Genomic DNA, 26,896 nt, shown 5'->3' with positions numbered 1-26,896 from the left:
AATTTGCTTACTTGGTAAAAAAAGCCAAAACAAAACCAAAAAAAAAAAACACCCACCCAACAAACCCTGACAAGCCCCACATTCATCATGTAGTTTATCTGAGGTCTCCCCCGTGGCAAAGCGTTGCTTGCAAGAAGGAAGAGAAGTTTGCAGCTCGATTGTTTTGTAACAGATGTATGGGTGGAAAAAGTTACTAACTGGGAGTGTTCTCTCCCTGGGAGCCTCGCCGTTGCTATTAGCACTGGTCCGTAGGGTGTAGCTTTCCTCTTGGGCTTCTGTGTTTGCTTTGCGTGTTGCTTTTCCTCTTCCTCTTGGTCAGCAGCCTTTTTACGACCTGGCAAAACAACACTGAGCAGCAGCAGCAGCAGCACGGAACCTGCAGGACAAAAATGAGCCTTTGCCTTAAATATCCCAGAGACAAATGGAGGTGAGTAGGAGCGAGTCTGGGCTGGGGAGTTGCTGTTGGTTTGCTGTTCAGAAGTTTATTAGCAACTGGTGCGTTGGGTTTGTTTGGGGTTTTGCCCCCTGTTTGGCTGCAATGTTGTGAATTTAACTAAAGTCAGGCATGGGATCATAGTGGAGTTGTAATTGCATCCAGGCCTTGGGTAGGGATTACAGAGTTGGTTGGGACACAAATCCTTTGAGCAGGGTTTGCTGGGCCTCCATGGCAGACTCAGACACATTTTCCCTCCTCCTTTTCCCTGGTCTCACGGAGTGTCTCTGTGTTTCTGATTGCCTGTGCACACTACACCTGATGAGAGCATTTACCCTGCTCCCATCACCTTCCTGTACCTCATCTATAATGCAGAGGTTGTATTTGCTGAGCTGTATTGAATCCTGCTATAAAAGCAGGGTGCAGAGGGCAGGTTCTGGATGCACAGTGAATCTCTGTAACTAATAAAATACAGCACCTGCCCAGCTGGAAGTGTCAGTGTGAAACCAGCCTTGACAGGGTAAGTGATCCCAGTTCATAATCCTATAATGCTGGTACAGTTTGGTGGCACTGGCATAAAAGTGGTACTGAGAGCTAAGCTGGACTTGGAGATAAATTAAAAATGGTGTCTTTGAAGGAAAATTACTCTGTATGGGATTTGATGTCACGCAGATCTTTTACTCATAGGGTGTCATACCTGGCAGTTGGGTGGATGAAAATGATTTCGTGTTGTACCAACAAGACTCCACATGAGTCAAAAATAGGCAATTAAGGACAAAAAATTCTTGACACTCCTTCTTTCTGTTTTCTAAGTTATCTTTTAAGAATTTTGAAATTTACTGAGATGGAGGGGTTTTTTCTGAACTGTTCAATGAGTCTTTCTAATATCAAACTTTTAGGTTTTGTTAGTTTTGCATGCACACCTGTGGTACGTTGGTCTCCTGCTGTTTTTTCATGGGGTTTGGAGCCAGGTTTCCCAACTCAGCTTCCAGAAAAGTAAACATTGTTATTTCCTGTTTGCTGATAATTTAATCTTATGTCTATTTAAAAGTTTTCTAGGAAAATACTGATAGCAAATTATTGCAGGTCAGAGACCACGGGCTAGTTCATACATGAAACAGAATGAACATATCCCTAAAATATTTTGTAGAATCAACAAACTTTTTAGATCAGTTTCCTCTTCAGTTTGCAGAGACTCGACACTGCTCCTGATGTTGCACAGTACCAGAAAGCAGAGTTGTGTTTTGGTGCATGAAGGAAATGTAACTTCTGAGGGGACACTAACCCAGAAAGGGTGTCAGAGAGGGACAGCCTTGAACTGGAGATATAAAAATTATCTTTCTCTTGGTCATTACCTCTTGCTTCTCCCCCCTCCCTCAGACAGACCCAACGTTCCTTGGGGCAGGGGCCTCCCCTGACTGGGTGTTCATACAGTGCTCTGGCTTTATTCATCCCTGCCCGTAGCAAAGAGTTCCCTGCAGCTGATGGAAGATTTTACATGTCCTTACAAGAGCTCACAGTATGACTGTTCACTGGATTCATGGAAATGCTGACTTTACCTGCCTTTTTGTTGGCAAACCCAAGCCCAGACAGCTGAGTCACTGAACACAAAGCAGCAGCTTTGAACATTTGCTCCTCCAAAATACAACCTTCATCTTTCACCAAGGCTTCCAGGACATTTCTTGCTGCAGAACTTTGCTTTTCATATTCTACACTGAGATGAAAACGCAGGCTAAAACACAGTGTTACACACTTGGGGAGAAAGGAAGAGGGAGAAAGTCCTGTGCCAGGGACAAACCTAGAAGGGAGGCCTGGCTCAGTGTTTAAAACCTTGAACCACAGACACAAGGAAAAGAATTAAAAATAACCTGGAAAGTTATTTTCACAACCTGATTTTATGTAAGGAGATATTTCTACTGGCTTTTCAGTTTCTCTTTTTGGACAGCTCGAAATGCTGCCCACAGCCTGTGTACAATCTGAAGGGGCAGGTTTTGGGCACATGGAAATAACCCACTGCAGTCATCAAAGCTACATCAAGGTACTCAAGGTGGTGTAGGACCAGTCACTCCTTCTCTCCTGAGCTCTCAGCTGGAGCACAGACCTGGGATTTCTACTGTGAGCACTTCATGCTCTCAAGTCCTTCTGCTACTGAGTCATCCTAGCTGGCTATTATATTAGTTATTTTAGACTATTTTAATAATTATTCTACTCTGAAAAAAAAACAAACCAACCCAGGATCATGTTAATTGTAGAATCCAGGGACTAAGAAAAAATAGCATGTGAGGAAGAGTACACAAAATATCCACCTGTAAAATAAAAATGTGCTGGGGAGTCAGTGGAGAGTGAAGAGAAAGAAACATCAGAGCAGCCAACTAGAAAAAAAAAGGCCAGCATAAGACTTGATAGTCACAGGAAGATCAAAAATAAAATGAAACTACTTTGAAACCTCTCAGTTGGAATACAATTCAGAAGAACCACCTAGTCTCAAAGAAAGCTGTCAGAACAGCAAATTGAAGTCAGCAGGTAAATTTGAACAGGTGATGCCTTAAAAACAGAGGAAAACTATTCCTATAAGTAATATCTGACATGCCAGAAAGTAAAATATGTCTAAACGTAAAACAAGGGAATGGGCAAAAACTGAATTAGAAAATCTTCCATCCAGTGTTTTACTACCTGCTACTGGAGATCTGACAGCCACTTAAATTATTTCTCAAGCTCATTTAAGAAAAAAAGAGAAAAAAAGGCTTGCATTCCCATCCCATCAATTAGAGAAAAATCATCACATCATTTTATGTTGAGAGTTAGTTGATGAATGTCATGACATATATCACTGCCTCTGCATCTGACAGGAATCAAAGCAGACACTTTGAAAGGCAAGTGTCTTTGAACTGCTAATTATGCTTAACAAAGAAAGTGTTTCACATGTTGCTTCTTAATGAAATTTCTGCTTTTACCTTAAAGGTTTTCCTTCCATCTTACTTCTGGACAGCATGAAATTATGTTGAAACTATCAGTAATCTTTTTATTTCTGATGATACTATGATGTTTTATAAAGTGTGGAAAATATTCTGTGTTTCTTGCATAACCAAAAGTTTCTGGAGATCTATTGAGAAATACTGGCAGAGGTAACCCATGATAATATGTTTCTCTTTGGATATATGATATTAAAGGCATCTGTGAACGTTCTGAGTCTGAGAATAGTATTTTAGCTCAATTTCTCTACCCCCAGGAATTTCTTCTTCCTCAAGTTTCTTTTTGAGGTCTTATTCTCAGAGCAGTGTAAAATACCCAGACAAAAGCTACACCCAACCAAATCTTCTCAAAGAAGAGCAATTACCAAACAGGAGGATAAGTTGTAGGGAGAAAAAGATAACAAGTGTTGGGCCAGCAATTTGGCATTGTCTCTAATTCCACCACATTTAGGTGCTTTGCATAAGGTTCAAAAAAGGAAGAAAACCACACAAGAAAAATAAAACCAGCAAAACCCAAACAAACAACAAACACCCAGATTGCAGCGCAACCTTGGGTAGGAGAGAGCCTCAAATCTTTTGACTTACATCCTTCTCTAATCTTAAAGTCTCTGAAGTGAGGCCAAAAAGTAGAACTCTACAAGTCCTGGGTAAGGAAACCAGTGGTGTATGTGTGTCTGCTCTGCGTTGATCTGCCAGAGAAAAGATTGTTTTGTGTGGTCAGTGTCCAGCCATATCTTCCCAATTGGGAATCTTCAGTCTAGGAAAATACTGGAATATGAGGCTATGAAGAAAGTCCCACTAATGTAGAAAACTGCTGGCAAGTCAGGAATGGATGGTAGAACCTGCAGTAGCTGATATGAATAAATAAGTTTAACAGCATTACTCTCCATCGCTGGAATAATGGATTTTCCTACTGTTAGCCAAAGCAGAATTATTTTTTAAAATTATAATATTCTCTGATTTACATTCCATGAAGTGAAGAAGGGGATACAAGATTTGTGCTAGCTCCTCAAACTGTAAGAGACAATCTAAGCTCAAGAGTGTTGATTCTCATTTTCCTTAAAACTGCTTTTAAAAAGCTTTACATCTCCAGGCTGAATAAAAATGACAGTCAGCCCTGTTAACTACTTCAGAATTGCTCCTTTCCATTGCCACTTTGTCCCACACACTCCTGTGAAACATGCAGTTTTTGAAAAATGCTTAAAACATATAAATAGTACAATTCAGTCAATTGCTCTTCATCAGTAAATAAAAGAGCATTCGGAGGCACTGTCACACAGCAGAGCCTCGGATTAGTTCTCAATTGCCTCTTCTGAGAAATCTCCCTGCTGTTTCCTCATATCCATTCACAAACATTCTTCCTTTCCACCCATTTACAGTCCCTGCAAGAGTGCTTAGGAGCTCAGCTAATTTGACTGGGATTAAGATGTGGACATTAGATATTAAAAGCAATTTTTAAAATCCATAATGTGCTGGTGGTATCCTTCAATGCTTCTGTTACCCTGGCACTGACTGGAATGAGTTCTGTGATGGTGCCAGTTTGACAGCTCTGGTGGGATGCTGGGCTGAAGGGAAGCAGGTTTGCTGCCAGCAGGTCCTGGGGAGAAGTCCCTGGATTTGAAGTGTGGAAGGGGCTCACCATGGAACATGCAGCAACCTTCTCCCAGTGACGATGGCACTGAGCCTGGGGGGTCCCTTCTGTGGGGCACGTTTATGCACTCCATAAAAACGTGCTCAAGGATGAAAAGCAGGAGGAAAAGAAGAGGATGAACCAAATAAAGAGGATGAACCTGATAGAGAGTCCAATTTTACCTTATGCCCTGGGAAGGCAAGGAAAGAGGAGAGTAACCTCAACGAGATGACTAATAGAGCACTACCTGACACCTGCTCAGTATGTGAAAAATCCCTTTTGTTCCAGTGAAGGTTTTAAAGGCAACTGCAGAAGTACATTATATCAAAACCCCATCTAGCCAAAATTCACCTATGCACATTACCAATAACATCAGAGGAAAACAATAGCCTTTATCTTCCATTTTCCAGTCCTGAGATTTGCATGTCCCCAAAGGATCAGCGTGATTCCTGAAAGCATTAGGAAACCACACAGTGGATGTTGTACATCACATTAACATCCTAGAGAGAAGCTGCTGGCTGAACAGTTGTATTTTTCACTTTATACCTAGTGGAGCGGTGGGTGATTTGGGAATTTTGGAAACGCTTTTGGAAAACAGGTTAGGCAAAACACAGAGAAGTGGTGCAGGTAAAGCTGAACCTGCCAAGGGGGAGTAGATGGACCAAGTGATCCCTGAGGGGTCTCCCAGTCTTTCTTTTCTATGATTTCTCTGTCTTAATGCTTCTGTCTCACTAACTAGACAGCTGGCTCTGTATTAGTCAACAAACAAGACCAATGATGGAGGATGGCTTAGATGAGGCCAGTTTGGACTTTTTTTCTTGCATTCTTGAGCAGTCATGCTCTCTGGATGGGAATTAACAGGCTCCATGCATGGCCAGTTGGTGTCTGTGTTTTCAGACAACTGAAAAGCTGAAATCTCTCCCTGCAAAAGAAAGGTTGTGCGTGCAAACACTGTCCATTTCACAGCTTTTATGGAAAATACCCGATTGCCTACCCTAGTCTGTGATACTACTAGTATGGCACATATTCCTCCATTGCATTAGAATTCCTATCACAATATTGACTTTTAAGTGAGGGAGTGGACTTCATCTCTATGTTTGGAGGCAGAAGTTCTGAAAACTACTATAAAAAATGTCGGCTCCTGACCTTATCCTCCAGCTGAGCCCTGAGAACTTTGGTCTCTTTTGAGAGGCTGCTATCAGCGTGTTCAAATATGAGCCAGGTTAATGCAGTTAACCCTGAATTCCTGATGGTGTCCTGGCCTTGCCTGCCTGCAGGATAATGAGCTCACCAGTTTCAGGGGTTGAGGCTGCTTGGAAATGATGCAGCACTGGTCTGTGTGTTACTGGCAGCACTGGGAAAAGGAGCAAAGGGAGAGGAAACACCATCCCTTCCACTCTCACCCACACTGGGTGGAATCAGTTGCAGCAGCAGGTCCTGCTGTCTCCAGTGATGGCTCCCCTGAATCCTATTGCAGTGCAATCACTGCATTCAAGAGTTTTGTTAAGAGATTGAAAGCCCTGGTTTAGAGCTATCACAAAGCAAATAGTCTTGAAAATAAGTATATTTGAGCAGGAAGAGCCAAGCCCTCATCTGGCGAGGAAACTTTCATTTCCCCACATCAGTCTTACTCCAGTTTACAGTCTTGACTGTACACAGGGGAAACTTAAGATTTATCTGACTCTGAATACACCTGTGTTTTAGTTCTTTCACTGCTGAGAAATATGTACAGTTGTTCCCATTATTTCAGAAGGGCTGGTTTGTTGGTAGTTTTTTAACATCACCCCCTGGTGTCTTTTTAATTCTTTTTTTTGAAAGGCTCTTATTTTTGGAGCTTAGGAGTCACAATGACTAAAAACGTGTGAATGCAATTTAATTCAGATCCACATGTTGAGTCACAGGTTCCTCTTCAGTATGTGCAGGAGTCAAATCTTGTCCTTGTAAGGGGATTGGCAGTAGCTTTGGAAATATCTATCCTCTTTCCCAGTTTGCAATCATGAGCTTACTTCCACCTCACTTTTTTATATAAAAGCAAATAAACATTTTATCTGCAGGCATCAGATTGCCTTAGTAACCATCCCTGTATCTGTGTGCAGCTGCACAGGGTGGGAAAGGAGGCTCTGAAATTTGTAATACGGTCTGAGTGTGTCTTAAACTGTTCATATTGATGCTCATGTTAGAATATCCTTCTCTCTCTCTCTCTCTCTCATCTTTTACTCAACCCAAACAAAGCCAAACAAGTGCTTCCCACGTCTCTCTGTCATCCATCACGTACCTACTCTTTTATCATACCTGTGCAGCATTTTCAAAATCAATGCTTACATTTTTGTCAGTTATTACTAAACAGTTTTTCAGTGCTCTAAATCCCTTGATCTGGGGAATGCCCAAGCTAATGAGGTGAACAGAACCAAACCATTTCAGGCACTGCTGGTTCAGTGAGATGCTCAGCTCTATCCCCGAGCTCACCGTCACTTGGAAGAAGAGCTCACTTTGCCTCTTGGAGTATATTTCTGACTTCAGCCTCTTTTTGCCTATTTGAAGTATATATTTTTTTGCCATGCGACTCCTTGGGCAGTACTGCCTCACAGAACCAGCCAGGGACTTCTTTGTGCTGTCCTGGGGATAAATGCCACCCCCACAGCCTCATCAGCACACCAGACAGATACACACCTGCACTTCCCCCCCCCCCCCCCCCCCCATTAATAAGGTGAACATTATTACACATTTTGCTAAGCCATGAGTACAACAGCAATTTTAGGCAGCACCACCCAGTCTTGACATTGATCCTAATCTAAAGGCAAAGCTGTGCTCAGGCAGGACAAGCTTTCAGGTTTTGATGGGTGCTTGTGTTTCCAGGTTTTGGTAAGGAAAAGGTGTCGAAAACACACTTGAAACGATTTATAATCGACTTTCTTGGCTCCAGATAGGTCAGATAAACATTGGAGCGAATTTGTGGAGGAAAACAAGCTGCCATTCTGAACAGCTGGAGGTTGAGCCATCCCCAGAGCAAAGTCCATCAAACCCGGAGATGTGGCAAACTGCCAGACAGCTGCATCTGTGTCACTTTGATGGTCACACAGGAATGCCCTCTGGGCAGGAGGGGATTAATGATAACTCTCTGAAGCCCCAAGTGCCTCATTTTTGATCTTCCTGTGGCAGTATATTTCTTCTTCCATTTTCACTTTGTTCTCAAAGCTTCACTCTTCATTTAAACCCTCTAAGGAAACTCCTTGCAAGATAGATGTACATTACCCTTTCAGGAGAAACAGAATCTCTGTCAGAAAAATAAACACAAAAATCTGTTTAATAATGCCCCTCATGTAGACGTCTATCTCTCATCTTCTTTAAATATTAGCTTAGAAACCAGCTTCCATTGACAGAAATTTAATTGCCATAATACAGTTAGCATGGAAAATTTCTATAGTGATGCTCTAATGCTAATTTGCAAGAAGGGAAGAAAATTTGCCATCCTAACAAATTCCTTTTGTCCTTGGATGACAAAGACAGCAAAGACAGTGCCCCTGGCTAAGTGGAGACATGAGATAGATATCCACAATGCTCTATATGTGAAGTCTAGTGTTGGAGATGTTAATAATTTTCAGTTTAACTCCTACAGAATTAAAACTAAACCTTTATACTCATTTCCAAGCAGAAACCTGCTTGGAAATAGCCTGACTTGGTGTTTTGTCAAAGATTACTCTTCATAATGACCTTGGAGATACGGATCCAAATAATGATGTCTGGGTATCTGTATGAATGGTTCTTCTCAGAACTGCCCATTACAGCTAATTTTGACAAACACATGAAGTTTATAAAACCAGAAACATCTTTTACTTCATCTGAATCTGTCCATGGAAATGGATGGAATGAGCCCTAAATCCTGGTCCAGCAGTCTAATGTAAGGCTTAAGAGCCACCATGTAAGGTACAAGATTTGGTGGACACTGCTCTTCACTACAATTAAACCCAGTGTGCAAATCCATCTGCTGATGATAATGATACCGCCAACGAGCCTAGACACTATTTCTACATCACCCTCCTCCTTTTCTAAGGCGGTGGTTTGGGGCTAAAACTGTGGGTGTAAAAATTTTTCGTTTAATTCCTCAGGCTTGACACAGTTGTGGGGCACAGTCACCATGATTCCCATTCCTTAGTGGTGGTTTATCCCTGTTCAATCCAGCCCATTAGGTGGTGTCTGTGAAGATGAGAAAGACTGTCCCATCCCACACAGCTTGCAAGCTCATTCCAGACCCACCAGGAACACCTTGCCTTACACTGAAGCCAGGGGTGCTTGGGCAGAGCTGTATCAACCCTCCTTGGCTGCCGGAAGGAATTAGGAAAAAGACTCCCATAGAACAGTGCAGAGTGCAAGAACTGAGTTTGTCTGCAGACCACGGTGAGACAGGAGTGCCATTCAGCCAGCCTGCTCAGTGGGGACACTGGGTGCAGGACCAGGGGCAGGAGACAGGACAGCTAGATCACTCTGCTCTGCCAGGGCTTGATGTGCACCTTGGCTTGTCAGGACCAAACAAGTTCTCCTCTGCCTGCGAACCCCAGAGCCCAGTGAGCAGATCTAGTCTAAAGTAAGAAAGCAGCACCTGCCAGCACATTTGCAAGGACTGTTGTGAGTTCTGCACAAATATTATTTGTGGGGAGCAAAAAGAGATTAGCATCCAACCCCTGGCTCTCAGCAGAGTCACCTTCAGACCAGTCAGGCGCAGTCCTACTTAATCTGCCTGCATTTTCAGAGCACTGATCACTATGTATCTTTGCATCATGGCCATCCATCACACCACCAGATTCTCATCTAAATACTGCCAGCAGCACTGTGAGCAGTAACATTCCCTCCTTCTCCCTCTGCATCTTATTATTGAAGTTGCTGCTGGCAAGGGAAAGGAAACTGGCTGTGTCCACAGTGACATTAGCACAACTGTCAGCTTAATCAATGCTGATCCTTTCCCCCTCATCCCTGCTTCTCTGCCTGTTCTCCTTTTCGAGGCAGCAGAAAATCCATAAAATCTCACCAATGTGCACAGCCATGCAGAAATCCTGCTCGTGTTCCATGAAACCTTTGGTACCCTGACTGTCTCCAGCTTCACATGCTATGTCCCCCTTGGCCACCAAAACCCCCCAGGCAGAGCCACTGCCAGGGTTCCTGAGGCCTGGGATGCTTCTCCTGGACAGCAGGAGCACCCATGGGAGCAGTCAGAGCAAGGAACCTGACTGCTCTCTGCAGGTTCCTCATCACAGAGGAAACAGGGTTCCAACAGCACTAAAGGCAGAGCAGGGCACAGGAGAGAATGGGTGCTTTGACAGAGACCATACTGCAACCAAATAAACTTGCAAAGTTTCCCAAACCCTTGGGAGCTGGAATATTTGTAAATAGTCCCTAAGCAATTCCATTCAAACAAAATGGGTTCTTCCAGTTTGGAAAGGAGCAGGTGCACTGGCAGTGCAACTCTATTCAGCTCGCTCATCCCACTGGACAATTAGGGAGAACAGCATGGTGTGTAAAGGGGAATGGAGCTTCAGACAATACTTCAGAATGTGAACTGCAGAGGATTCACCAGGAGGGGACCCTCCTGGCCTCCAGGTACCCCATTAACTCAGGCAGAACTAGCAGACACATACCTTTAAACTTTCTCTCTTCCACTGCGTCTCCATTGCTCCTCTGACGTTATCTTCTCTGTGAAGCAGTCAAGGAAAATTTAAGTGCTGTGTTATTGCATCAGGTTTCCCTAAGATTTGGTGCTGAGAGAAGGAAAGGTTTGCTTCTTCCCTCCCATGACAGAATAACCCCCCACCAAGCTGCACTGCAGTACTAGCAGGTAACTACATTTCAGGAGGAGTAATTCCATGTGGTCAATATTCTCACCAGCCCAGCTGTGGAGAGCTGGTTATTTAACATCTCTAGATTGCACAGTGATATGAACCTAATCAACTCCTGTCTCAATTTTCAAATCTCATTGACAAGCATACCTTGTCTTCCTCAGCAGTACTGCTTCATTTTTCTCTTCCATTGAGCTATTATTTAATTCACTGGCAGTAGCTGGCACTGACTGGAACACAGTTCACAGGATTGACCTGAGGCCACAGCCCAGGGCTGAGCAGTCCTACAAGCTTGGACAAAGCATTGTGCCCCTGTTTCCTCATCTTTGACATAAGAGTAATGTTTCTGCTGCCAAGGGAGGCTGGAATAATTATGCTTCAGGAATATTCAATGCTAAACACTTCTACCAGTCAATTTATCATGTTTATAGAGTAATGGCTTTCAGGAATAAGAGATTAGAGAATAGCCCAGTAGGTACAGGGTTGGGCTGGAGTACAGGAGATCTTACTGCTGGCTCTTAGGAAAGAGGAGAGACTCAGGGCAAGGTTCAGGCTTCAAACCTCCACCTTTCTCTTTATGGAAGCTAAATAATTCCTATTTGTGAGTTTGCAAAGAGAACAGTTACTGTCAGTTTTTAAGTGAATTATCACTTATAGAGTTCCAGTATGGATTCAGGTTATAAATAAAGGACAAGAATGAATAACTGCAGTTAGGAGAGGATTTGCAGCACTTGGTCAATGTCTGATTCTTGTATTTAATGAAACCTTGCACACCAGAATTAATTCAGCAAGGGAAATGCCTCTCACAGCCAATGTTGACTTCAATAGTCATTCATGACAGTGAACAGGACAGCTATTACTTGTATCCCTTCCTCTGCAAATCAGGAGCACAACACCAGACTCAATACCTACTGAAAAATCAGACAAGGCTGCTCACAGTCTGCAAAAACAAGGGACATGCTTTGTGAATTTCCCTTTTAGCACCGTTTCCAGACAAGCCTCTCTGCCACAGTTCAAAGAGTTAAAGACATGCCACACCTGATCTCCCACAGAATTTTTGAAGGAGAAGCCCAGCAGACTTGATTAATGCCAAGTGGTGTGGGCAAAAGAGCCCATCCTGCTGCCCACCAGCTGCTCCAGCTGCCAGTGAAGCTCCACTGCAAATGCTCTCAGTCCTTTCCGTGTTTCCTGAGGAAACGCTCAGTTCATCTGCTGCTCTTTAAGCAATTAATGGACTCCATGAAGCATCTGGTGAGCAGGGACTCTGCAGGGCCCCTAATTTGCAGCAGCTCACCCCCTCTGGCACGCATGTGCTCTGGCCTTATGGCCAGCGCCTGACCAACGGGTGCAAGCCAAATGCTGTGGAGCTGCACTGACACACCCCAGCTGGCTACTTGCCCTTATCAGTTTTCATAGGTTTGATAAAATACACACTCATATTAAATTTTTAGCATCAGGGAATCACTGCACTATTTCTAGCATCCCTATTTTCTCCAGAATGCTTAAATACCAAAGCAAGTGCAGATCCATAGCACTGGCAAAAGGCTGCAAAGGATGAGTCGGTTTCTTGGCTTATAGAACAGCTAATGTCAGAGAAGTGACTTAATTTGAATACAAAACTAGTTTTGTGAGGTAAAGAAGAAAATGTCAGGTAGAAAGAGCTGTTTAATCTTTCAGAAGAAGCTGGAAGAAACAGCCATCTAGAAGCCAGCTGTATCCCAGTGAGCAGCAAGGGGAACTTCCAATGACCCACCATGTCAGCATGGAGGGCAAGGTTCTCCCTTCTCTGACCAGGTCAGGCTCAGATGACATGCCTGACATCCAGAGAAGTTCTAGCTGCTTTATTTCAAGATCCTTAGGCACACACACATAAAAAGTGTTACTTGAAAACAGCTGTCCCTTACAGTGGATAGGATTGTTCAGTGACAAGGCCGTGATCGCTTCCATGCAGACATGCCTTCCATGGGGCAGAGCTGTTCACATGACTTTTCTAGAATAACTTGCCCCTGAAGAGCCCAGAGCTGCCTTGGAGTAGTGGCAGTATGTGGGAGAACAGAGCAGGCAGAGGAGCTGGGGTTGTAGCAAAGGCTCTGCAGGAGATGAGCAGAGAAAGGGGTACAGGCAGGCCAGGGGTGCAGGGATTGCAAACAGGGAGCTTCTGGTTCAAGGAGAGAAGGAGGAATCACTGAATAAAAATTGGCTGCCCTTTCCCCTTCCCTTCCTGCTGGGAAGGCGAGTGATCAGAAGGATCCCCCAGAAATCATTTCTGGTGGTCTCTTTGGTCTCACAGACCTGGCAGGTCTGATATAGAAGGTAGGAATGGTCCTGAGATCCAGGAGGGTTGGGTCCGTTCTGCTTTGACCCCAGATCCTCTGGAACACTGGGAAAACTCTGGGACACTCCTTGCCGCAGCCCTGCAGTTTTGTGGGTGCTCCCTGGGACGCCGCAGCGCCTCTCTTCAGCCTCCTGTGCCCCCTCCGTGCAGACCCCCCTGGCAGGGCTGTCCCTGGAATCCACCTCTAGGTGCTGCTATACTACCAGCTATGGATTTCCCGGCAGGAAAACAGGGAAAGGGATGGCAGCAACTTCTTCGTGTTGCAGGAGGAAACTGCAGCAGTTCTGGATCACCAAAACGTGCCTTTTTTTTTTTTTTTTTTTTTTTTTAAAGCGTCGCGTTAGTTCTTGGGTAAACCAGCACACCGGTGACAGCTATCCCTCCACATCTCCTGCAGGGATTGCAGCAGACGGGACAAGCCTGAGTGTCACCCTCTGCATCATGTTTTGGCTGAGGGACAGCTGTAGTTTAGCTTTTCACACAAAGGAAAACGAAGAGGTTAAACTCCACTAGTGGCATTGTCAGGATAAGAGTTAACCCTGCCAGGTCAAGAGCAAGGACACGAGTGATTTGTCACAGACAGCAGTAATGCACATGGGGCTGATTCTGGAGGGTGAGGTTTAAGGCTTCAGGCATTAGCAAATTAGCATTTTGCCTAATTAGATATTGATCACTATCACAAAGCATGTCATGACCACCGTAAGTTTTCCACAGTGTGATGGAAAATTAGAACGTGTACCAGAAAACACATTAATCCCTTCTCCTCCAGGAACTTTACTCAGACATTGAGCCAATCTGCGAGTCCTATCCTGCTGTTTCCTAAACGAGTGACAAATATTCCCTTGTTTACCAAGGGCGATCTCAGTTTTCCTCTTTACTGCCATACAATGATTTTCACCTTGCGTTAAGGTAAGGTGGTGTTCCTCCTTTCCTGATGCCCCAAGGTACACAAATTCAAGGTGTTCATACCCAGCTGATCCCATGCCAGCTGTGACAATTGAGGAAGAGGATTTTGTCTCCCCACCATCCAGAGGTGTTGTATTAACTTTTCCTGTGTATGTCGCATGATGTGCAGGACTTAGCATGAGTTCTTTGTGGCCAGATGAACCCTCAACACCCTCCCACAAATATGGTGTTAGCGTTGTAACAGGGGATAACAGACCTCCCCATCCCTGGGTTATGAGAATTATCAAAGTTCACATTGCATCCCTGAATTGCACATCTACACTTATAGAAGTGGTTTATTCCTACATGTACTGCAGAGAGAAAGAAGCAGGAAGATTGTGCCTCTTATAAGTTTACCCTGGTTCAGCTGGTCTGCAGGACCTTTCTGAACGTGCCCACAGCACTCTGTATTTCCTGTGAAACACTAATCTCACCTTCGGACAGGGTGATCAGGCACAAACCTTGGAGAACAGCTCTTTAATTTTTCCATCTGGGAGCCCTCCTTTCGACATATGCATTTAATGCCTCTGTGTGGTGTCTGGTGGTCTTTGCATGCTGAAATGTGAGAGTTGTGTGATGCTGTCCATAGGATGGATAGGTCTCAGCATGCCATGAGACTTAGTTGGGTGGCAGAGAGCTGTGTTAGGGTGCAGTGATGGGAGCAACCCGAAGGTGCTCTTCTGGAGCATAGTCCAACACAGGTGATCCTGAGAGGGCAATACCTCAGGGGAGGAAAAGCCTTGTCAACCTTGGCATCGTTAGCTCTTTCCACTTCAGCATAGAGAAAATAGTGCCTGGGAGGAACCACAGATCTAGCTGCAGCAGTGTCCAGGCAATCCAGCAGGAATATCAAACTGTGGGTAAGAGGTCCTGGTCAGGTACACACAACAGCTCTGCATGGAGATGAACCTACAAAAGAATGGCCCCTACCCACTGCTCTGCTGTGTCAAACCATGTCCTAAATGAGAAATGGTGCTCGAGAAACAGCAGGGAGCGAGAGGTACCTTACAGCCTAAACCACAAGGCTGTGCCACCTCCCTGAAAAGCTCTGGACAACTTCCCTGCACCTGCTAGAGAACTGAGAGCTCTCTTTCTCCTTTCTCTGTAAAGAATGGTAACGTTTGCTCCAAGTCACTCACGGGGTTGTGTTGGAAGCAGAGCGCTGGCTGTGGGTACCTGAGTTCTCTCTCGATGCCTGAGCACGGGCACAGTTTGGGAGCTGATGCTCTCAGCCACTGACAGCTCCCACCACCTGCACACTGCGCCTTCAGTGCTGAGCAGCTCCCCCACAAAGGGGCATTTTGCAGCACTTTCCCTGCAGCCTAATCCACAGCCACGCTGTTATCCCTGGCTTTGCCAGCCTCCTCATTCCTATGCTGCTTCACACAGCCGATGGCAAACTTCTCCTTTGTGCGAACACAGAACCTCCGGGCAAAACTGTCAAAGCAAAGTGCAGCTTCCTGGTGCTAAGCAGGGTAAAGGCAGCTGGGGAACCCGGACCTGATGTCAAAGGTCTTAATGCCTGCAGGGACATAAATGCCCCCCACAATATTCTGCAGTCCCTAGACGGGCATTGCTGCCCTGAGTGACCCAGCTGCCATCTCTGCCCAGGCATGAAGCCACTCCTGATGAATAGACAGACAGGCTTTCCAAATACGATGTAGAGAATCAATCTTGACTTCTCACCTTTCAGCCAAATCCTCACACTCCCCCCTGTGTGCACACAGACATACCGCAGCTTCTTTGCATTGGGAACTGGAATATTATTTCTATTTTTTATGGTATTTGTTGATACTGTTGCAGGTGTTTGGGGTTTAAGAGGAGAGAAGGCAGTTTATGCTCTTCAGCACTGGAGTAGGATGTGTCTGTGGGCATGTTTTGCATCTAAGGCAGTGTTACTGAAACCAGGGAGGTTTTTTCTGGTACCAAACCCATTCTTAAGCACTACAGGCATCATCTCTTGCCTGTCTTGCAGTGCCTCCTGTAATTAGCTTTTACATTAGAACTCAGAGTCCATTTTCTGTGTCAGACAATGCCTCAGCAAATTTTGGCTAAAGATTGAGGATTGGTATCTGTGGGAATTGAGCCAGAATTTATAGCAGAAACACAGGTTCTATTTTTCACTGAATTATATCTTAGCAAATGTCAGCGGGTGTGATAATTGCTTGCTGGATGAAACATACTTTTTTAATCATGTCATTTGTTCCAAAACACTGTTTCTGGTATTTTCTCCAAGCGTTGTTTATTAATGACACCTCACAAACTGAGAAACTGGGACTTTTCCCTTCCAGCCTTTAACAGGAATGAAGGGCTGTGTTTGGGGTTACTAACTCAGACTCACTGCAAGCTTCCCTAAAATACAGATACAATTATCTGCTTTTATTGCAGCAGATGCTCTTACAAGGCCTCCTGTGACTCTGTGTTACTTGTGGCCAATGATTGCCGTGAGCTACATAGAGCAATCAGAGGAAGGGCTGCTGAACAAGCCCGGGCTGTTGGGCAAACCCAGGCTGTCCTCCTCGAGGGTTGGTGGCATCCCACCACCTCACACAGAGGACCTGGTGGGAATCCAGAAAGGCAGAATCTGCTCATAGCTGAGTGCAGCTTCCCTGTAGCTGGAAAACACTTTGAGTCAGAAGAACAATCACTGCTAAAAATGGATTGAGGTCAGCTTTTTCACTGCTTTCTCTCAGGCAGGACATTCAGTGATTTGTCCTAGGCTGGGAGCACGCTTTCTCTGCCCAGGCTGGACAGGCAGATTCCTTTATCAGGAGTCCCCTCATGTCACACACGTCACAGCTGTCTTTCCGGCCCCTCTATGTTCTGCATTCTTATATTGGCTTTACTTTTTATTGAGCTGATCCTTAAAATCCTTCTCAGGATAAAAATCTAAGAGTTGCCACCACGACAGGGTGACATGTGTGTCCATCTCAGCCAGAGGCAGCTGAACCCTGCTTTAATTTCTTCCTACCCCTCTCTCCTCATTTCCCCTCTATAAACCGAGTGTAGGCTCACACAACAGAGGTTCAGCTCAGAAGAACTAAGGGAAAAAGACCAAATACAGATCAGTCATTTTTACTGTAGGTGAGGCATATATTCATATGACAAATTGCTCATTTTCTGAGAACAGAGACTATACTCAGCATGGGGGGAAAACTTCCCCATGGATATGTAAGAGGCTGGAGTATCCACCAGAGGTATTTTAGGCTCTCAGAGGCTGCTGGAATCCAGCATTAAATGTGCTTGTTGGCCCAGTGTGTGAACACTGATGTAAAACAGATGCTGTGCCACCTCTCAGTCACAGATATTTTCTGTCAAATGCCTGAGATCCAAACATATGTAATATGGGGGCTGATTATGCTGCAGCATGTTTTCTAACAAATTATTTCTTAGAAATAAAGCACCAAACAAACAGGAATTATAATGAAACAAGACAACAATGATAATGCCATTGTATGTATCTGGAGTAATGATGGGGCTAGATCGGATAATGAAGGTGTGAAATGGAGAAACACTGGCATCTCTAATACCCATAATAAATTCTAGGACATTGAAAAACTGCATGATATCAACAAATAAACAGTTCATAACACTAACAATAACAACCTCATAGAAAAAAATTTTATTTAGAATGCTAGTCATTGAAAGAAAGTGTTCCAAAATGCAGAAACCTCTACAGGACCACATAAAATGGATATTTGCAGCACAAAAAATAATCAGAGCAATTCTGCTGTTCGTCAGCTTCTTGGCTTACACTGGTATCTCACAAAGCACCTTTTGCTCTTTAGGTTTCATCCTCGCACGTGCAATGGGGGTGACAACTGCTAAAGATAAGAGTGACATTAATTCCCATGGCTTTGGGAGTCAGCAAATTCTCTGCAGATCCCTCTGCCTGACAGGCAGGAAACTTTGTTATAACAAGACATGTTATGCTCCTTGAAAGTGTTCATAATGATAGAGGGGAAAGGAAAGGATATTCTGTGGCAATGTCACAAGGGAGGGTGTGGAGCACAGTGGATGGGGGTGGCTCTGCTGCTGCTTTGCCCTCTTGGTCCTCTCTCACCTAAAATAAAATGGAAGCAGGACAGGTGACAGGGTGATGGAAGCAGCAGAGGTGACAGGACTGCAAACTGCAGCATGGGTGCCTGGGGATGGCAGCCTTGCAGGGAAAGGCTGCACCCAGCTCTGCTGCAGCACCACTCGGATCACACTTCCAGCCCACTGGCTTTCCAAGAGGAAAGGGATGGATATATCTTCCTTAACCATCCAATCCTCACCTCAGAGCTCGCTGTTTGGCCAAAATTAAACCAACAAATCTGCTGAGGTCCAACAGCCCCAAATTTAGATATATATTTTAATAAGCCGTACCAGCTCTGCAGAGTCCCTCTGGGTGTCACCGGGGATAAAGAGCAAAGGAGTGAAACCAGATATCTGTCAGCATTAGCAGACTAATAACAACGTCTCACAGAAGGCAGGGCTGTGACTTATCCCTCTCCTTCAGAGCTTCCTCATCATTTTGCAGCAAGGGAGCCAAGGCACAGCAGTGGTGTTGGTAAAAGGGATTCCTTTAGCCATAAGATGATCCTCCAGGAACAGCTGCCCCTGTGAGAAGGCAGCCCAGCTTAATGCCCTGAAACCAGACCCAGCCCCGGGAGGGTTCACCAGCCCCGGGAGGGTTCACCAGCCCACTCCTCCTGAAGGAGCAGTCAGAACACACCCTGCTGTCACGTTGGGCTCAGCCTCACAGCAGATGTGGTATGCTTGCAAGTGATAGCCATTCCTGTCATATACTGAAATTAATTTCTCAGACAAAAATCTGCTTTATTGGGAATGCAAATGAGCAGCAGACCCATCAACACAAGAACAAGTGTGTGGCCAGCAGGACAGCAACAACATTTGTGATTAAGAAGGTTTTCCCTCTGTTCCCTTCCTCCACATATGATAATTTAGTTACGGTGCCATTTTTCCAAGACAACTAAGTGCACATATTTTTCTCTTTTTAGTCGACTGCTGCGGAGTGGCTACACTTGAGAAAATTAGTTTTTATCATTTTAATAATCTAATTTTCATAAACCTTTTAACGCAAAAACAAAAACTACTTAACGCACAGCAAGATAATTAATATTGAAAATAGACTCTGCAGGGGAACTGTAGTACCTGCTGCCTTGCATTAGGCTCCCAGAATAATGAATTAGCCAGGAACTTTAAGTTTGTAGGAACAATACAAATAGTACCAACACAAACAACACTTTCACTTGATTTAGACAGATCACAACAAGAGGCTACTTAATATGTTGATAGTCTGACTTTGACAATAACTTCACCAGTGTCCCTGCTGGAAATGTAGTGTATCTTAAAAAACAAAATCATTCATATTCAGAATTCCCACTCAAGAGGTGGCAGCAAAAAAACTATTTATTTACAGGGCCTGAAGAAGAGAATTTGCCTTTTCCCCTACCCCACCAAGCCATAATGGAGTGAGGGAAGGGTTTGCAGCTGGAACATGGAATGGGGCAGACTACCTCAGCTCTGCTCCCCACTCCCAGGACAGCAACTGTCCCGTTTGGACCAGGGGCCCAGGATGAGGCTCTCTGCTGCCCTGAGGGAGTGGTAAAGATAGATATTCCCTTTCCTGGTAAACAGTAAATTTGTTTGGGTTTGAGTTTTGTTGGGGTTTTTTGGGTTTTTGTTGGGGATTTTTTTTGTTTGTTTTTTTGGGGGTTTTTTTTTGTTTGTTTTTTGTTTTTCTTTCCCTATAGTGTGGGGAGAGATAGCAACTAATCCTTTCTGCTGAACACATCTACCCCTAAGCAATGTCACATAATTCATTAATGCTGAGAACCAGACACTGCCAGCAGAGACTCTGCAAAGGCCCCTTAAATGCCAAAAATAATGTGTGCACTTCCAGAGCACTTAACACCTTCAAAGTACTATACAAATATTAACTAATTATTTAAGGAAATAATTATTTGAGGAACTAATTACTGGCAGCAAGAGGTTTACTGCTTTTTCTGAGCATCAGCTGTATGCCAGGGATCCTTTGAAGGACCCTGATGATTTTGCTGGGACTGCAGCTTGCTCGGGGGGGGTTAATGGCTGATGTTTTGGGGTGGGAGCACGATTTTAGCTTGTCTGGCCCGTGGGAGAATGCTCAGTTTAGGAAGGCCCAGTGGCAGTGGTCCCTGTCTTGACTGAGGTCTTGCACCCATAATTCACAAGGGACCATTTCCAGAAACAACCCCTCCAGTCCCTCTGGCAGCCAGGATGCACAATCTGCATGATTAATAAGTGTGCACAGAAAGTTGTTTTATCTGCCACAGTTACAGTCACTGCACGAGGGACTGCTCAAAGATGTGAGGTTAAAATCCTGTGCTGGAATAGGAAACGGTGGGAGGGGAATCAAACAAGAATACAGATTCATTTAAAGCTCATCAGGGAATGATAAGATTAGTAAAAAAAAATCAGAGTGAACTAACGCTGTCAAAGGGTTTAAAGGGAATAAGAAAGATTCTTATTAGATGAGTATCAGGGGAAAACAAGCACAAATCCTAGACAGACGATACATCCATTAATTAGTAAACTAAGTTGGTATGAAAATAATGATGAATAGAATCTATCTTTAATGAGACAGATAAAAGAAATGTGAACAACTCAGAAACGAGGAAAAGCCAATAAAATACCTTTTCTTAGTAGCATATGAGAAAATACTTCAAGGAAAATGAGCTGATATCTGAATCAGCTGATACAGACCAGCCTATGTTATTGGGGGAAGTGATGAAAATGCCATGCTGCATGTGATTATTCCTCCTAATTAGCAACAAGAAGACTAAGAATTGACTAAAGAAAAGGCTATACAGACACTTAAAATGAGAAATAAATTATCCCAAACACTTTTTTTCCTGCATATCTACCTAGTACCCTTTCTAAATGAATCATCATTGCTCTGGAAGGCAGTGAAGGTGAGGAATACGGAATCACAGAATCACAGAATGACTAGGTTGGAAGAGACCTCCAAGATCATGGCCCTGGGAGTTCCAGCTGGCAGGGAACAGGATAAGGGACAGGATGGGGAGCAGGATAGGGAATGGATAGGGAGCAGGATAGGAAGCAGGATAAGGAATAGGGTAGGGAACAGGATAGGGAGCAGGATAGGGAACAGGATGCTCTGCAGGTGGTGCTGAGGCAGAAATGCCAGCACACAGCTCTCTGGAGTCTCTTGGGTGGCCTCACCATGACAAAAGGGCTTTTGCTTTCAGCAGCTGCAGGGACCACAGCCCTTGGCTGCAACCCTCCAGGAGGGAAACTGCATCCTAGGTTGCTGTACAGGATCCCAGTATCTTGGGACAAATCACATGTCAGTATTTTCACCTGGGCTTGCATTGGTACAGTAATGACAGAGCTGCCAGTTAGTTAGCTGAGCCCACAATGTAGAATTAGCAGAACAGTGCCCCTCAAACACCCATTTTTGGAGGTGTTGACGCATCCAGCTACCTCAGAGATAACTCTGGTCACGGGTATTTGGCACCTGAGAGCTGGGCCCAGCAGCACAGAGCCTCCAGCAGCACCAGTCTAGCAAGAAAAAATCTCACCAGACAAACTTGATTGCTTTTCTGATACAAACAGAAAATTAACGGATGAAGGGAATGCTGGAGCTGTGATGTATTTGCATCTGAGCAGTGCATTTGATACTGTGCCTCATGAAATCTTTCTAGAAAAATTAATTTAAATCAGCTTGAAGATGAGCACTGTCTTCTTAATTGAAAACAGGCTGGAAGGCCATAAAGAGAGGCTGATAGGGAGTGGCAAAGCATGGAGTTGAAGATGAGGAGACTGCAGAAGAACCACAAAGCTTACTCTTAATTTATATTTCATATCTTCAGTGTTCATCTAGAAATGGTGAAGGAAACAACATTTTAATAAGATATGCAGATGAGATGAATTTGGAGGAATTAAAGCCTCCACAAAAGATGCAAACAGATCCAGCGAGAGATGCAGCTGGGTCACGACAGTATAAAATGCATTCAGGGTTAGATACAGAGCAGGAGACTGTGGCCAGTTTTCTTGTTTACTGGAACAAATAGATCATTAGTTTTCACTGGTAGGAGGAAAGGAGGTTTGGGTTCATAATTTTGCGTGTCTGCTTCTGTAGATGTGAGTCTTGTGAGCCTGAAGGCTTATGAAAATCCACTTCTGCATGTTGTACAATTGGGATATTTTCTAAGTTAGTGGCATAAGGTAGGATTTGACTTCCACATGGGTGACATTTTCAGACTGCAGTCTTCAGGACAGATGTGCATACTCAATAATACTTGCTAAAATTTTTTTTTAAAAAAACAAACTTTAGAATTTGCCTGCTAAACATCTGAAACAGAACAGTAGGTGAATTCCATCTACCCTCTTCAAACTTGTGAGCACAAGTAAGAGCCAAGCTAGAAGTGAGCTATGGCAGCAAAAGGGCGGTGCAGTTTGGGGCAGAACAAGTTCATGTCACCTTTGTGCTCTTCTGCTCTTTCTACACCTGGAACATTGTGTTCAGTTCTGGGAAGCTCATTAGCAAGGAGATGTTGAAAAATTGTAGTGAGTTCAGAGAAGAGTAACAAAAATTATCAAGGGGATAGAGAGATTCGTTTATAAAGGAAGATTAAAGGAACTAAATCAGTACTGGAGGAACTGAATCTGTAAAACACTCAGAGAAAAATGGCTACAGAGAGATGTTACAATCTAATGCTGAAAGGTACAAATGCCAAAGACAGGGAAGAATTAAGTGGTGGGGTGTAAAAAGAAGTATAAAAATTGGAAATGAGAAAGGGAAACATTAAATATCCGGACAGAATTCCTGACAAGGGAACTCTCGTGTGTTGTAACACTGGAAGTTAAAGTGGAGAAAAATCCAGAAGATGTGCAAAGGAGGGTGATCACCCAGTCCCCCTGGGAGCCAGGAGATCGCCGTGCTGCCCCCTGCTCTCCCTGGGATGGGCACAGATTCCCCTTTGGGGGTGACATGAGAGCAATGAATGTATGAATATGTATGAGACTATTGTTCACTGTGAGCTGAGGTGACAGTATCATCTCCTTCAGATAATTTCAAATTTCCTCCAGTGAGCATTTGTTCAGAATGGAGAATCTGGATTCTGGTCTCTGGGGAATTTTTCCCTTGATTATCTGAGAGATTTAATGTTTGGTGGTACAGTGGGATCAGACACACAGAGGGATTTTTTCTCCGTGTAAAATTTCCAGTTTAATCTCCCACACCTTTGACAGTCACTTGTCATCACTCTACAGAAATGCACCTTTATGCTCTGTGCCAACAGCACCAAACTCAGAGCAGACATCCCTTATGCCTTGTCCAAGCCAATACAGATCCTTCTTCAGGGTTTCAGGGTTTTACTGAAGGATTGTGTGCCTGATGCAGCACAGCAGCCTGGGTTTCTCATTTAGTTTGTTTTATTTCATATGCAGTATTGCTTTCACCTCTCAAATATTGATTAAGTCAAGCCAAAGCCTTGTACTAATCAGTGCAGCACAGTTTGCATTGTTATACACACGAGCCCAGTGTAACTGGTTTTGTAAAGCAGCACATGAGATATCTGTTTCCAGAATGAGACAAGGTCTGCATGTTTTAGCTGAGATCAGCTCTTGTGTTCTCTATCACCTATGCTCTCCTCAGGAGTAATTTTCTGTGCATTAGAAAATGTAGTTTGGCCCTCCCCCACTCCTAATGATAGTTAATTAAACCAATTCATGTGAAGTAAACCACCTTCCATGAATGAGCAAAGGGAAAGATTGGATGGCTGCATATCAACCTTGGATATAAGCTGGTAGATCAGAGGAAAAAAGTGGAAATTAATTAAATTAAGGCATCTTTGGGAGTATTGTTTGCCCCAACCCAAAACGTAGCAGCCTAGGAGGAGAGGTTCCTTTAAAACAGAGAGCTGAATTCTTCTGTCTCTTGCACCAGGTGAAACTCCTGAAACGAGCAGAGCTTGTAGGGAGCTTATCAGGAGAGGAAGCACAGAGCTGCTCTACGAACAGAGGCAACCAGTGGGGCGAGCTGTGCCTACCTCGTTCCCAGCAGCTGTCAAGTGTGAATTCCTAATCTTTGCATAAAGCCGGAGATGGAGTCAAATGACTTTGTATTACTGTCATTTGTATTCTGCCTCCGGATACTTCCATTCCTCTTGCTTTGAGTAATATTTTTTCAACCTTGTCTTCCCATTAAAATTTCCTCTTCATTATAGAGCATTTCAATATAATTTCCTCCCGAACCAAGCTCAGGGTACAGCCCTACTAATAAGAATTGCATGATCTGCATTATTATGCACACATAATCCATTATAATTGAATCTTATTCCACTTTAATTGCACGTGTTTACAAACACTGCAACAGATTATGTATTTTAGTTGATTGTGCCATTAATGATTGAAAAGTCAACGCTATTTTGTGTTAAACCCATTTTTGGCTTGCATAACAAGTGAAACAACATAAACCTTCTGGATAGTCACAAGATACATTTCTAACTTTCTCTGGTTTATTTTTAAGTGTTGAGAAGAGTTCTCCCCAAACTGAAGCCATGCATCTTTATAATTGCAACACTTTGTATCATCCAAGCCACATTCAGTCTTCCAGATTTTGGCAGGATTTTAGTTAAACACTTGCTCTTGGTTGAATTTGGAAGCTAAAGGTGCTTTAGTGACACAGACTTTGTTGTTTGCCATGATTTACAACAAGCCCATCACCCACAAGATGAGTGCTGCTGTATTTTCAGAGAAGAGTTTTGCACCCAGACCTCACCATTTCTAAGAGGGCTGAAATTTCTGAGCATTTCTGAGCAGACCACCAGTGCCTGAGTGGGACTTCTGCTTTTGGGCAGTGAGATAAGGTCAGCAGATGCAGAATTATTAAGGAAATGGACCTCCTGAGACTTCAGATACTGAAGAGAATTGGAAAATTTGGCAGCACACTGTGCTGTTTTGGTGCAAGGTCAGTTAGATAAGGTCAGTCAGGATGTTAAATCTAGCCACTGCCTAGTTTGTCATCACATTTTGTAACAGGAACAAGGAAGCCTGATAGTCCAGAATCCCCAGAAGACAAAATACGAAAACCAAGTCAATATTTTTACCAAGATTTATAGAAAATCTACTTCTTTTTATGTGCCTTTTCTCAGATACATTTACCGTTCAGATTTACCAGAGATAGAAGTGCTTTATCTGGGTTTTGTTCAACTTTTCTTCACATATGTTTATTCTGCTGCTCTGTGCAGGGCATTTCCTCACCCTAAAATCTGTCCTTCAGACATGAGTAACACCTTGCTGGAGATACTGACAGGACCACCAATTTTATGCATCTTGCAAAGAGCCCTCAAAACTAACAGTAAATTTTGTCACCACTGCATCACAAATCCAGTGGCTTTCCCTTGAGCCTCCCCTGATCCAGAAAGTCAGTAATTGGGAACTGGCTTCATGGCCCCAAACATGCATATTGACTTGCTTAAATTACATTATAATTTAATAAAATATTAGTATGCTAGTGAAGGAGAGAGGGTTTGTCCTGAGTGGAAGACAGGTTTTGGCAGAAATCAAAATGCAGGTGATGTGCTCAGCATCCTCGGGATGTGATTGTTTATGTCTTTGACAATAAATAATACATCACAGGCACTGACAAATGGAGCTTCACAAAAGTCTTGTGTAGTAAATCAGCAGCTGTTATCCGGGACAGAGAGGGAGATGGGGCATAAAAAGGTTAAGCAACTTGACCAAGAGGATACAGCAACCTGTGGCCAAGTGCAGCTCCTGGAGGTGCCCTGGTCTGTGCTGGGAACCACAAGCCCTTTCCCTCCCAATTCCCTTTTAGCTACCAGCTGCAAAGAAATGGCCACTAATAATGCATTTGGATACTAGGTTGTCAGGAGGATGTGAAACCAGGAGATAAATTAATGATTTTTATCCTCTGTGATGGATTTACAGAGAATCTCAGAGGCTTTAATTTGGACAGGCTGGGTTCTGCCATGCCTTATTGTTTCATCTATTGGATTTTTGATAAATATAAAGCTCTCCAGTGGGACTGGGGATCTGAAAGGTTTCGGAGTGGACTTAAGAAATATGGTCTGATTCTGTGTTTATACCGGGAAGGCTTTTGTTTTGTGCTTTTAGGGATTTGGGCAGGAACCGTGCCCTTGTCATTAATTGTTGTGCATTATGACTCAGAATAAAACTACTGCATTGTTTAAACGATTTTCTAGGCATCACAAAATGCTTAGACATTTTGCCTGTGTTGAAGTGTGAGATTCTGTCCACATCTACACAGCTGTAAGATTCCAGATCAGGGGGTATGCTGATAATGCAGGGGTGATCTTGTAGACGTTTATGTTTACTATTATTTATGGTATTTTGCCGTGATTTGAAAATCCTTTGGGCTGAATCTGGTTAATTCACATAGCCTGGGTGCAGTAAAAGCAGGATTTCATTGCTCTGACTGCCTTACCCTTTCTGGGAAGGAGGTATCCTTCTCTCCATGGATGACATCCTTCTGCCCGTAGCAGTGTCCAGACCTGTACTCGACAGCTCCGTGCAAAGTGGCCACAACCACAGTGGGCATTTCTGATGAGGTTTGCACTCGAGCCAAGAACTTCTTTGTGCTTTTTAGGGTAGAGGATGTCAGCGTGCCCCTCTGTAGTCAGGACCCAGTGCTGACGAAATGCTTTGCTCCCCTGTGATGAGAAGCGTGGCAGAAGTGAAAAGCATCACTATTATTGC

At 43.9% G+C, this 26,896-nt stretch overlaps 1 protein-coding gene across 3 annotated transcripts in view; it reads left to right on the top strand.

Annotated features, from left to right (window-relative positions):
• Positions 1–327: 327 nt before the first annotated feature.
• LOC136295176 (calcium-activated potassium channel subunit beta-2) overlaps positions 328–26,896 on the top strand; it is a 138,152-nt gene continuing 111,583 nt past the window's right edge. For all 3 annotated transcript variants that reach the window (XM_066193582.1, XM_066193581.1, XM_066193580.1), the window contains exon 1: positions 328–427. In XM_066193582.1, the coding sequence (XP_066049679.1) occupies positions 390–427 (38 nt within the window). In that variant the 5' untranslated portion in view covers positions 328–389. The remainder of the gene's footprint in view (positions 428–26,896) is intronic.

Source organism: Chamaea fasciata, unplaced genomic scaffold (genome assembly GCF_029207755.1).
Source record: "Chamaea fasciata isolate MVZ Bird 193981 ecotype frontalis unplaced genomic scaffold, bChaFas1.0.hap1 SCAF_11, whole genome shotgun sequence".
In the NCBI taxonomy this organism is placed as follows: domain Eukaryota; kingdom Metazoa; phylum Chordata; class Aves; order Passeriformes; family Sylviidae; genus Chamaea; species Chamaea fasciata.
The sequence above is the reverse complement of the archived record's forward strand: the minus strand, read 5'-3'. Positions and strand labels throughout refer to the sequence as shown.